A 12,734-nucleotide genomic window follows, 5' to 3' on the forward strand; every position below is an offset into this window, starting at 1 on the left:
CAACACACTCTTTCACTACACACACTTTCTCACACTCTCTCAGTCTACACACTCTCTCTCTCTCACACAGTCTACACACATTCTCTCTCTCACTCAGTCTACATACACTCTCTCTCCCTGTCTACACACACTCTCTCTCACTCAGTCTACACACATTCTCTCTCCCTGTCTACACACACTCTCTCTCTCTCACTCAGTCTACACACATTCTATCTCCCTGTCTACACATACTCTCTCTCTCTCACTCAGTCTACACACATTCTATCTCTCAATCAGTCTATACACACACTCACTCTCTCAGTCTACACACACTCTCTCGTTCTCTCTCCCTCAGTCTACACACACTCTCTCTCTCGCACTCTGTCTCTAGACATACATTCTCTCTCACAATCTCTCAGGCCACACATACTCTGTCTCTCACGCACCCTCTCTCACAACACACTCTTTCACTACACACACTTTCTCACACTCTCTCAGTCTACACACTATCTCTCTCTCACTCAGTCTACACACACTCTCTCTCTCTGTCTACACACACTCTCTCTCTCACTCAGTCTACACACTCTCTCTCTCTCACTCAGTCTACACACACTCTCTCTGTCTACACACACTCTCTCTCTCTCACTCAGTCTACACACATTCTCTCTCTCACTCAGTCTACATACACTCTCTCTCTGTCTACACACACTCTCTCTCTGTCTACACACACACACTCTCTCTCTCTCTGTCTACACACACTCTCTCTCAGTCTACACACACTCTCTCTCACTTAGTCTACACACACTTTCTCTCTCTCTCTCAGTCTACACACTCTCTTTCTCACTCAGTCTACACACACTCTCTCTCAGTCTACACACACTTTGTCCTCACTCAGTCTACACACACTTTCTCTCTCTCTCTCAGTCTACACAGACTGTCTCTTTCTCACTCAGTCTACACACACTCTCTCTCAGTCTACACACTCTCTCTCTCTCACTCAGTCTACACACACTCTCTCACTCACTCAGTCTACACACACTCTCTCTCAGTCTACACACTCTCTCTCTCTCACTCAGTCTACACACACTCTCTCACTCACTCAGTCTACACACACTGTCTCTCTCAGCCTACACACACTCTCTCTCACTCTACACACACTCTCTCTCACACTCTACACACACACTCCCTCACACTCTACACACAATCTCTATCATACTCTCTCAGTCTACATTCTCTCTCTCATTCTGTCTACACACTCTCTCTCTCAATCAGTCTACACACACTCTCTCTCTCACTCAGTCTACACACACTATCTCTCTCACTCAGTCTACACACACTCTCTCTCTCACTCAGTCTACACACACTCTCTCACTCACTCAGTCTACACACACTGTCTCTCTCAGCCTACACACACTCTCTCTCACTCTACAAACACTCTCTCTCACACTCTACACACACACTCCCTCACACTCTACACACAATCTCTATCATACTCTCTCAGTCTACATTCTCTCTCATTCTGTCTACACACTCTCTCTCTCACTCAGTCTACACACACACTCTCTCTCACTCAGTCTACACACACTCTCTCTCACTCAGTCTACACACTCTCTCTCTCTCACTCAGTCTACACACACTTTCTCACTCACTCAGTCTACACACACACTCTCTCTCACTCAGTCTACACACTCTCTCTCTCTCACTCAGTCTACACACACTCTCTCTCTCACTCAGTCTACACACACTCTCTCACTCACTCAGTCTACACACTCTCTCTCTCACTCAGTCTACACACACTCTCTCTCTCACTCAGTCTACACACTCTCTCTCTCACTCAGTCTACACACACTCTCTCTCTCACTCATTCTGCACACACTCTCTCTCTCACTCAGTCTACACACTCTCTCTCTCACTCAGTCTACACACTCTCTCTTTCACTCAGTCTACACACACTCTCTCTCTCACTCAGTCTACACACACACTCTCTCTCTCAGTCTACACACACTCTCTCTCACTCAGTCTACACACTCTCTCTCTCTCACTCAGTCTACACATTCTCTCTCTCTCACTCAGTCTACACACACTCTCTCTCTCACTCAGTCTACACACACTCTCTCACTCACTCAGTCTACACACTCTCTCTCTCACTCAGTCTACACACACTCTCTCTCTCACTCAGTCTACACACTCTCTCTCTCACTCAGTCTACACACACTCTCTCTCTCACTCATTCTGCACACACTCTCTCTCTCACTCAGTCTACACACTCTCTCTCTCACTCAGTCTACACACTCTCTCTCTCTCACTCAGTCTACACACATTCTATCTCCCTGTCTACACATACTCTCTCTCTCTCACTCAGTCTACACACATTCTATCTCTCAATCAGTCTATACACACTCTCTCTCTCTCAGTCTACACACTCTCTCGTTCTCTCTCCCTCAGTCTACACACACTCTCTCTCTCGCACTCTGTCTCTAGACATACATTCTCTCTCACAATCTCTCAGGCCACACATACTCTGTCTCTCACGCACCCTCTCTCACAACACACTCTTTCACTACACACACTTTCTCACACTCTCTCAGTCTACACACATTCTCTCTCTCACGCACCCTCTCTCACAACACACTCTCTCTCTCTGTCTACACACACTCTCTCTCTCACTCAGTCTACACACATTCTCTCTCTCACTCAGTCTACACACACTCTCTCTCTCTGTCTACACACACTCTCTCTCTCTCACTCAGTCTACACACATTCTCTCTCTCACTCAGTCTACACACACACTCTCTCTCTGTCTACACACACTCTCTCTCTGTCTACACACACACACTCTCTCTCTCTCACTCAGTCTACACACATTCTCTCTCTCACTCAGTCTACACACACTCTCTCTCTCTGTCTACACACACTCTCTCTATCTCACTCAGTCTACACACGTTCTCTCTCTCATTCAGTCTACACACTCTCCCTCTCTCACTCAGGCTACAAACTCTCTCTCTCACTCAGTCTACACACTCTCTCTCTCTCACTCAGTCTACACACACATTCTCTCTCACTCAGTCTACACACACTCTCTCTCACTCAGTCTACACACTCTCTCTCTCTCACTCAGTCTACACACACTCTCTCACTCACTCAGTCTACACACACACTCTCTCTCACTCAGTCTACACACTCTCTCTCTCTCACTCAGTCTACACACACTCTCTCTCTCACTCAGTCTACACACACTCTCTCACTCACTCAGTCTACACACTCTCTCTCACTCAGTCTACACACACTCTCTCTCTCACTCAGTCTACACACTCTCTCTCTCACTCAGTCTACACACACTCTCTCTCTCACTCATTCTGCACACACTCTCTCTCTCACTCAGTCTACACACTCTCTCTCTCACTCAGTCTACACACTCTCTCTCTCACTCAGTCTACACACACACTCTCTTAGTCTACACACACTCTCTCTCACTCAGTCTACACACTCTCTCTCTCTCACTCAGTCTACACACACTCTCTCACTCACTCAGTCTACACACACACTCTCTCTCACTCAGTCTACACACTCTCTCTCTCACTCAGTCTACACACTCTCTCTCTCTCACTCAGTCTACACACACACTCTCTCTCTCAGTCTACACACACTCTCTCTCACTCAGTCTACACACTCTCTCTCTCTCACTCAGTCTACACACACTCTCTCACTCACTCAGTCTACACACACACTCTCTCTCACTCAGTCTACACACTCTCTCTCTCTCACTCAGTCTACACACACTCTCTCTCTCACTCAGTCTACACACTCTCTCACTCAGTCTACACACACTCTCTCTCTCACTCAGTCTACACACACTCTCTCACTCACTCAGTCTACACACTCTCTCTCTCACTCAGTCTACACACTCTCTCTCTCTCACTCAGTCTACACACATTCTCTCTCTCACTCAGTCTACATACACTCTCTCTCTGTCTACACACACTCTCTCTCTGTCTACACACACACACTCTCTCTCTCTCTCAGTCTACACACACTCTCTCTCAGTCTACACACACTCTCTCTCACTCAGTCTACACACACTCTCTCTCAGTCTACACACACTCTCTCTCACTCAGTCTACACACACACTCTCTCACTCAGTCTACACACACTTTCTCTCTCCCTCTCAGTCTACACACACTCTCTCTTTCTCACTCAGTCTACACACACTCTCTCTCAGTCTACACACACTGTCTCTTTCTCACTCAGTCTACACACACTCTCTCTCAGTCTACACACTCTCTCTCTCTCACTCAGTCTACACACACTCTCTCTCTCACTCAGTCTACACACACTGTCTCTCTCAGCCTACACACACTCTCTCTCACTCTCTACACACACACTCCCTCACACTCTACACACAATCTCTATCATACTCTCTCAGTCTACATTCTCTCTCTCATTCTGTCTACACACTCTCTCTCTCACTCAGTCTACACACACTCTCTCTCTCACTCAGTCTACACACACTCTCTCTCTCACTCAGTCTACACACACTCTCTCTCTCACTCAGTCTACACACACTCTCTCACTCATTCTGCACACACTCTCTCTCTCACTCAGTCTACACACTCTCTCACTCAGTCTACACACACTCTCTCTCTCACTCAGTCTACACACACTCTCTCTCTCACTCAGTCTACACACTCTCTCTCTCTCACTCAGTCTACACACTCTCTCTCTCTCACTCAGTCTACACACACTCTCTCTCACTCAGTCTACACACACACTCTCTCTCACTCAGTCTACACACACTCTCTCACTCACTCAGTCTACACACACACTCTCTCACTCACTCATTCTACACACTCTCTCTCTCTCACTCAGTCTACACACACTCTCTCTCTCACTCAGTCTACACACACTCTCTCACTCACTCAGTCTACATACTCTCTCTCTCAGTCTACACACACTCTCTCTCTCACTCAGTCTACACACTCTCTCTCTCACTCAGTCTACACACTCTCTCTCTCACTCAGTCTACACACACTCTCTCACTCATTCTGCACACACTCTCTCTCTCACTCAGTCTACACACTCTCTCTCTCACTCAGTCTACACACACTCTCTCTCAGTCTACACACACTTTGTCTCTCACTCAGTCTACACACTCTCTCTCTCACTCAGTCTACATACTCTCTCTCTGTCTACACACACTCTCTCTCTCACTCAGTCTACACACTCTCTCTCTCACTCAGTCTACACACACTCTCTCACTCATTCTGCACACACTCTCTCTCCCTCTCAGTCTACACACACTCTCTCTTTCTCACTCAGTCTACACACACTCTCTCTCAGTCTACACACACTTTGTCCTCACTCAGTCTACACACACTTTCTCTCTCTCTCTCAGTCTACACACACTGTCTCTTTCTCACTCAGTCTACACACACTCTCTCTCAGTCTACACACTCTCTCTCTCTCACTCAGTCTACACACACTGTCTCTCTCAGCCTACACACACTCTCTCTCACTCTACACACACTCTCTCTCACACTCTACACACACACTCCCTCACACTCTACACACAATCTCTATCATAATCTCTCAGTCTACATTCTCTCTCTCATTCTGTCTACACACTCTCTCTCTCACTCAGTCTACACACACTCTCTCTCTCACTCAGTCTACACACACTCTCTCTCTCACTCAGTCTACACACACTCTCTCTCTCACTCAGTCTACACACACTCTCTCTCTCACTCAGTCTACACACACTCTCTCTCTCACTCAGTCTACACACACTCTCTCTCTCACTCAGTCTACACACTCTCTCTCTCTCACTCAGTCTACACACACATTCTCTCTCACTCAGTCTACACACACTCTCTCTCACTCAGTCTACACACTCTCTCTCTCTCACTCAGTCTACACACACTCTCTCACTCACTCAGTCTACACACACACTCTCTCTCACTCAGTCTACACACTCTCTCTCTCTCACTCAGTCTACACACACTCACTCTCCCACTCAGTCTACACACACTCTCTCACTCACTCAGTCCACACACTCTCTCACTCAATCGACACACACTCTCTCTCTCACTCAGTCTACACACTCTCTCACTCACTCATTCTGCACACACTCTCTCTCTCACTCAGTCTACACACTCTCTCTCTCACTCAGTCTACACACTCTCTCTCTCACTCAGTCTACACCCTCTCTCTCTCTCACTCAGTCTACACACACACTCTCTCTCCCACTCAGTCTACACACACTCTCTCACTCACTCAGTCTACATACTCTCTCTCTCACTCAGTCTACACACACTCTCTCTCTCTCAGTCTACACACTCTCTCTCTCACTCAGTCTACACACACTCTCTCTCTCACTCATTCTGCACACTCTCTCTCTCTCACTCAGTCTACACACTCTCTCTCTCACTCAGTCTACACACTCTCTCTCTCTCACTCAGTCTACACACTCTCTCACTCAGTCTACACACGCTCTCTCTCTCACTCAGTCTACACACACTCTCTCTCTCACTCAGTCTACACACACTCTCTCACTCACTCAGTCTACACACACTCTCTCTCTCACTCAGTCTACACACTCTCTCTCACTCAGTCTACACACTCTCTCTCTCTCACTCAGTCTACACACACTCTCTCTCACTCAGTCTACACACACACTCTCTCTCACTCAGTCTACACTCTCTCTCACTCAGTCTACACACACTCTCTCTCTCACTCAGTCTACACACTCTCTCACTCAGTCTACACACACTCTCTCTCTCACTCAGTCTACACACACTCTCTCTCTCACTCAGTCTACACACACTCTCTCTCTCACTCAGTCTACACACACTCTCTCTCTCACTCAGTCTACACGCACTCTCTCTCTCACTCAGTCTACACACACTCTCTCTCACTCAGTCTACACACTCTCTCACTCAGTCTACACACTCTCTCACTCAGTCTACACACTCTCTCACTCAGTCTACACACACTCTCTCTCTCACTCAGTCTACACACACACACTCTCTCACTCAGTCTACACACACTCTCTGTCACTCAGTCTACAGACATTCTCTCTCTCACTCAGTCTACACACACTCTCTCTCACTCAGTCTACACACACTCTCTCACTCACTCAGTCTACACACACTCTCTCTCTCACTCAGTCTACACACACTCTCTCTCTCACTCAGTCTACACACACACTCTCTCTCACTCAGTCTACACACACTCTCTCTCTCACTCAGTCTACACACTCTCTCACTCAGTCTACACACACTCTCTCTCTCACTCAGTCTACACACACTCTCTCTCTCACTCAGTCTACACACACTCTCTCTCTCACTCAGTCTACACACACTCTCTCTCACTCAGTCTACACACTCTCTCTCTCTCACTCAGTCTACACACTCTCTCTCTCACTTAGTCTACACACTCTCTCTCTCACTCAGTCTACACACTCTCTCACTCACTCAGTCTTCACACACTCTCTCTCTCACTCAGTCTACACACACTCTCTCTCTCACTCAGTCTACACGCACTCTCTCTCTCACTCAGTCTACACACACTCTCTCTCTCACTCAGTCTACACACACTCTCTCACTCACTCAGTCTTCACACACTCTCTCTCTCACTCAGTCTACACACACTCTCTCTCTCACTCAGTCTACACGCACTCTCTCTCTCACTCAGTCTACACACACTCTCTCTCTCACTCAGTCTACACACACTCTCTCACTCACTCAGTCTACACACACTCTCTCACTCACTCAGTCTACACACACTCTCTCTCTCACTCAGTCTACACACTCTCTCTCTCCCACTCAGTCTACACACACTCTCTCTCTCACTCTCTCTGTCTCTTCCTCTCTCTGCCTGTCTCTCTCTCTCTGTCCCTCACTCTCTGTGCCTGTCTCTCTCTCTGTGCCTGTCTCTCTCTCTCCCCACCCCCACTACACCTCCCTCGCTGCTGATCTCACTCCCTTTCACTTCTCCAGCCTTGATTTACAAACAGGCCTCAATGTGACTTTCACTCACTGTGTTGTGAGGGCTCAGATGTCCCGGACATGCCCCACACCCATCGTGCCCTCTCGATCTCTGCCCCTCAGCAAGGTGCCTGGACAGGGCAGGTTGCGTGTGAGGGGCAGGGAGGTCAGGTGACAGGCCCCTAACTCACCCTGTTCATGTGATGTCGATTGTCAAACTGCTGCCTGGTCCACTTCCTGATTCCGAGACCAGGCAGAACACAGAGTCTCTGTCGTCGTTCCAAACTCACCCTCTCTCTCTCTCTCTCTCTCTCCCTCTCTGCCTGTCTCTCTCTCTCTCTCTCCCTCTCTGCCTGTCTCTCTCTCTCTCTCTCCCTCTCTGCCTGTCTCTCTCTCTCTCTCTCCCTCTCTGCCTGTCTCTCTCTCTCTCTCTCTGCCTGTCTCTCTCTCTCTCTCTCCCTCTCTGCCTGTCTCTCCCTCTCTCTCTCTCTCCCCCTCTCTGCCTGTCTCTCTCTCTCTCTCTCCCTCTCTGCCTGTCTCTCTCTCTCTCTCTCCCTCTCTGCCTGTCTCTCTCTCTCTCTCTCTCTCCCTCTCTGCCTGTCTCTCTCTCTCTCTCTCCCTCTCTGCCTGTCTCTCTCTCTCTCTCTCCCTCTCTGCCTGTCTCTCTCTCTCTCTCTCTGCCTGTCTCTCTCTCTCTCTCTCCCTCTCTGCCTGTCTCTCCCTCTCTCTCTCTCTCCCCCTCTCTGCCTGTCTCTCTCTCTCTCTCTCTGCCTGTCTCTCTCTCTCTCTCTCCCTCTCTGCCTGTCTCTCCCTCTCTCTCTCTCTCCCCCTCTCTGCCTGTCTCTCTCTCTCTCTCTGCCTGTCTCTCTCTCTCTCTCTCCCTCTCTGCCTGTCTCTCTCTCTCTCTCTCCCTCTCTGCCTGTCTCTCTCTCTCTCTGCCTGTCTCTCTCTCTCTCCCTCTCTGCCTGTCTCTCCCTCTCTCTCTCTCTCTCCCTCTCTGCCTGTCTCTCTCTCTCTCTCTCTCCCTCTCTGCCTGTCTCTCTCTCTCTCTCTCCCTCTCTGCCTGTCTCTCTCTCTCCCTCTCTGCCTGTCTCTCTCTCTCTCTCTCTGCCTGTCTCTCTCTCTCTCTCTCCCTCTCTGCCTGTCTCTCTCTCTCTCTCTCTCCCTCTCTCTGTCTCTCTCTCTTTCCCTCTCTCTGTCTCTCTCCCTCTCTGTCTCTTTCCCTCTCTCTGTCTCTCTCTCTCTCCCTCTCTGCCTGTCTCTCTCTCTCTCTCTCTCCCTCTCTGCCTGTCTCTCTCTCTCTCTCTCTCTCCCTCTCTCTGCCTGTCTCTCTCTCTCTCTCTGTCTCTCTCTCTCTGTCTCTCCGTCTCTGCCTGTCTCTCTCTCTCTGTCTCTCTCTCTCTCTGTCTCTCTCTGTCTCTCTCCCTCTCTCTGTCTCTCTCCCTCTCTCTGTCTCTCTCTCTTTCCCTCTCTCTGTCTCTCTCAGTCTCTCTCTCTCTCTCTCCCTCTCTCTGTCTCTCTCACTCTGTCTCTCTCTCTGTCCCCCCTCTCTCTCTCCCTGTCTCTCTCTCTCTCCCTCACTCTGTCTCTCTCACTCTCTCTCTCTCTGTCTCAATCTCTCTCCCTTTCTCTGTCTCTCTGACTCTGTCTCTCTCTCTCTGTCTCTCTCTCTCTGTCTGTCTGTCTCTCTCTCTCTTTCTCCCTCTGTGTCCCTCTCTCTCTCCCTCTCTCACTCTCTCTCTGCCCCCCCCTCTCTCTGTCTCACTTCGTCTCTCACTCTCTCTCTCCCTCTCTCTGTCTCTCTCACTCTCTCTCTCTGTCTCTCTCTCTCTCTCTGTCTCAATCTCTCTCCCTTTCTCTCTCTCTCTCTGTCTCTCTCTCTGTCTGTCTGTCTCTCTCTCTCTCTTTGTGTCCCTCTCTCTCTCCCTCTCTCACTCTCTCTGTCCCTCTCTCTCTCTCTCTGTCCCCCCTCTCTCTCTGTCCCCCCTCTCTCTCTGTCCCTTTCTCTCTCTCTCACTCTCTCTGTCTCTCACTCTCTCTCTGTCTCTCACTCTCTCTCTGTCTCACTCTCTTTCTCACTCTCTTTCTCACTCTCTCTCCAACTCTCTATCTCTCTCTGTCTCTCGCTCTCTCTGTCTCTTGCTGTCTCCTTTCTCTATCCATCTCTCTCTCTCCCCCTCTGTTTCTCTCTCTAAGTCTCTCGCTCTCTCTCTGTCTCTCTCTCTCTATCTATCCGTCTCTCTCTCCCTCTGTTTCTCTCTGTCTGTCTCTCCCTCTCTCTGTCTCTCTCTTTATCTGTGTCTCTTTCTCTATCTGTCTTCCTCTCTACCTTGAGTATCCTGCCATCCATTCTTAATTAGCACATTCTCTTAGATAATGTCACCACCTTCAACACCTCTTTGTTCCTTTTGTCTGTGGCATCTTTTGATTATCTGCTCCTATCACTGCTTGCTTGTCCCTACAACCACCCCACCCCCCCAACTTCTCTCCCCCCACCTTAAACCAGCTTATATTTCACCCCTCTCCTAACTATACTCAGTTCTGCGGAAGGGTCATGAGGACTCGAAACGTCAACTCTTTTCTTCTCCGCCGATGCTGCCAGACCTGCTGAGTTTTTCCGGGTAATTCTGTTTTTGTTTTGGATTTCCAGCATCCGCAGTAGTTTTTTGTTTTTATCTCTGACACACAGTGAGCCTGCGGACATGCTGAGATGTCCTGCTACACGGAGCACAGGAAGTTAGCAATGCAGGTACAGCGAGGGGTTAGGAAGGCCAGTGGCGTGTTGACCTCTGTCGCAAGGGGACTGGAGCACAGGGATAAGGAAGTCTGGCTTCAGTTGTACAGGGTTTTGGTGACACCAGCTGTCAGGAAGATATAAAAGAGTTCTCATAATGGTATTGGAATTTATTGTAAAATAGAGTAAACGTGGGAAGTGTGTGTCTGTCTGTGTCTGTAGGGGTGTGTGTGTGTCTGTCTGTCTGCGTCTGTAGGGGTGTGTGTGTGTGTGTCTATCTGCCTGTGTGTCTGCCTCAGTGTGTGTGTCTGTCTGTCTGTCAGTGTGTGTCTGTCTGTCTGTAGGTGTCTGTCTGGCTGTGTGTGTGTGTGTGTGTGTGTGTGTGTCTGTCTGTAGGTGTCTGAGTGTGTGTGTGCCTGTGTGTGTGTGAGAGATTGAAAGTGTGTGTGAGTTAGTGAGTGTGTGTGTGTGAGAGAGAGTGAGAGTGTGTGTGAGTGTGAGAGAGAGTGAAAGTCTGTGAGTGAGTGAGAGTGTGTGTGTGTGTGTGTGAGTGTGAGAGAGGGGGAGAGAGTGTGTGTGTGCTTGAGTGTGTGTTTGTGAGTGTGTGTTTGTGAGAGTGTGTGAGTGTATATTAGAGTGTGTGAGAGAGAGTGTGTGAGTGTATATTAGAGTGTGTGTGAGTGTATATTAGAGTGTGTGTGAGTGTATATTAGAGTGTGTGTGAGAGTATATTAGAGAGTTTGAGAGTGTGTGAGAGTATATTAGAGAGTGTGAGAGTGTGTGAGAGTATATTAGAGAGTGTGTGAGAGTGTGTGTGAGAGTACATTAGAGTTTGAGAGTGTGTGAGAGTATATTAGAGAGTGTGAGAGTGTGTGAGTGTATATTAGAGTGTGTGTGAGTGTATATTAGAGTGTGTGTGAGTGTATATTAGAGTGTGAGAGTGTGTGAGTATATTAGAGAGTGTGAGAGTGTGTGAGTGTATATTAGAGTGTGTGTGAGTGTATATTAGAGTGTGTGTGAGTGTGTGAGAGTATATTAGAGTGTGAGAGTGTGTGAGAGTATATTAGAGAGTGTGTGAGAGTGTGTGAGAGTATATTAGAGTGTGTGAGAGAGTGTGTGAGAGTATATTAGAGAGTGTGAGAGTGTGTGAGAGTATATTAGAGAGTGTGAGAGTGTATATTAGAGTGTGTGTGAGTGTATATTAGAGTGTGTGTGAGAGTATATTAGAGAGTTTGAGAGTGTGTGAGAGTATATTAGAGAGTGTGTGAGAGTGTGTGTGAGAGTACATTAGAGAGTTTGAGAGTGTGTGAGAGTATATTAGAGAGTGTGAGTGTATATTAGAGTGTGTGTGAGTGTATATTAGAGAGTGTGTGAGAGTACATTAGAGAGTTTGAGAGTGTGTGAGAGTATATTAGAGAGTGTGAGTGTATATTAGAGTGTGTGTGAGTGTATATTAGAGTGTGTGTGACTGTGTGAGAGTACATTAGAGAGTGTGAGAGTGTGTGAGAGTATATTAGAGAGTGTGTGAGAGTGTGTGAGTGTATATTAGAGTGCGTGTGAGAATACATTAGAGAGTTTGAGAGTGTGTGAGAGTATATTACAGAGTGTGAGAGAGTGAGAGTGTGTGAGTGTATATTAGGTGTGTGTGAGTGTATATTAGAGTGTGTGTGAGTGTGTGAGAGTATATTAGAGAGTGTGAGAGAGTGTGAGAGTGTGTGAGTGTATATTAGAGTGTGTGTGAGTGTATATTAGAGTGTGTGTGAGAGTGTGTGAGAGTATATTAGAGAGTGTGAGAGAGTGTGTGAGAGTATATTAGAGAGTGTGTGAGAGTGTGTGAGAGTGTGTGTCAGAGTATATTAGAGAGTGTGTGAGAGTATATTAGAGAGTCTGTGAGTGTATATTAGAGTGTGTGTGAGTGTATATTAGAGTGTGTGAGTGTGTGAGTGTATATTAGAGTGTGTGTGAGAGTGTGTGTGAGAGTATATTAGAGAGTGTGTGAGAGTGTGTGAGTGTATATTAGAGTGTGTGTGAGAGTGTGT

At 47.9% G+C, this 12,734-nt stretch overlaps 1 protein-coding gene across 2 annotated transcripts in view; it reads right to left on the reverse strand.

Moving 5' to 3' along the window:
* Nucleotides 1–8,276, reverse strand: part of LOC144673844 (arylamine N-acetyltransferase, pineal gland isozyme NAT-3-like) — a 19,461-nt gene extending 11,185 nt beyond the window's left edge. Inside the window, exon 1 of one of the 2 annotated variants that reach the window (XM_078535485.1) lies at nucleotides 8,153–8,276. In XM_078535485.1, the coding sequence (XP_078391611.1) occupies nucleotides 8,153–8,161 (9 nt within the window). In that variant the 5' untranslated portion in view covers nucleotides 8,162–8,276. The other variant, XM_078535486.1, reaches the window with a different exon arrangement.
* Nucleotides 8,277–12,734: the final 4,458 nt, after the last annotated feature.

Source organism: Cetorhinus maximus, unplaced genomic scaffold (genome assembly GCF_964194155.1).
Source record: "Cetorhinus maximus unplaced genomic scaffold, sCetMax3.hap1.1 HAP1_SCAFFOLD_488, whole genome shotgun sequence".
NCBI classification, from domain to species: domain Eukaryota; kingdom Metazoa; phylum Chordata; class Chondrichthyes; order Lamniformes; family Cetorhinidae; genus Cetorhinus; species Cetorhinus maximus.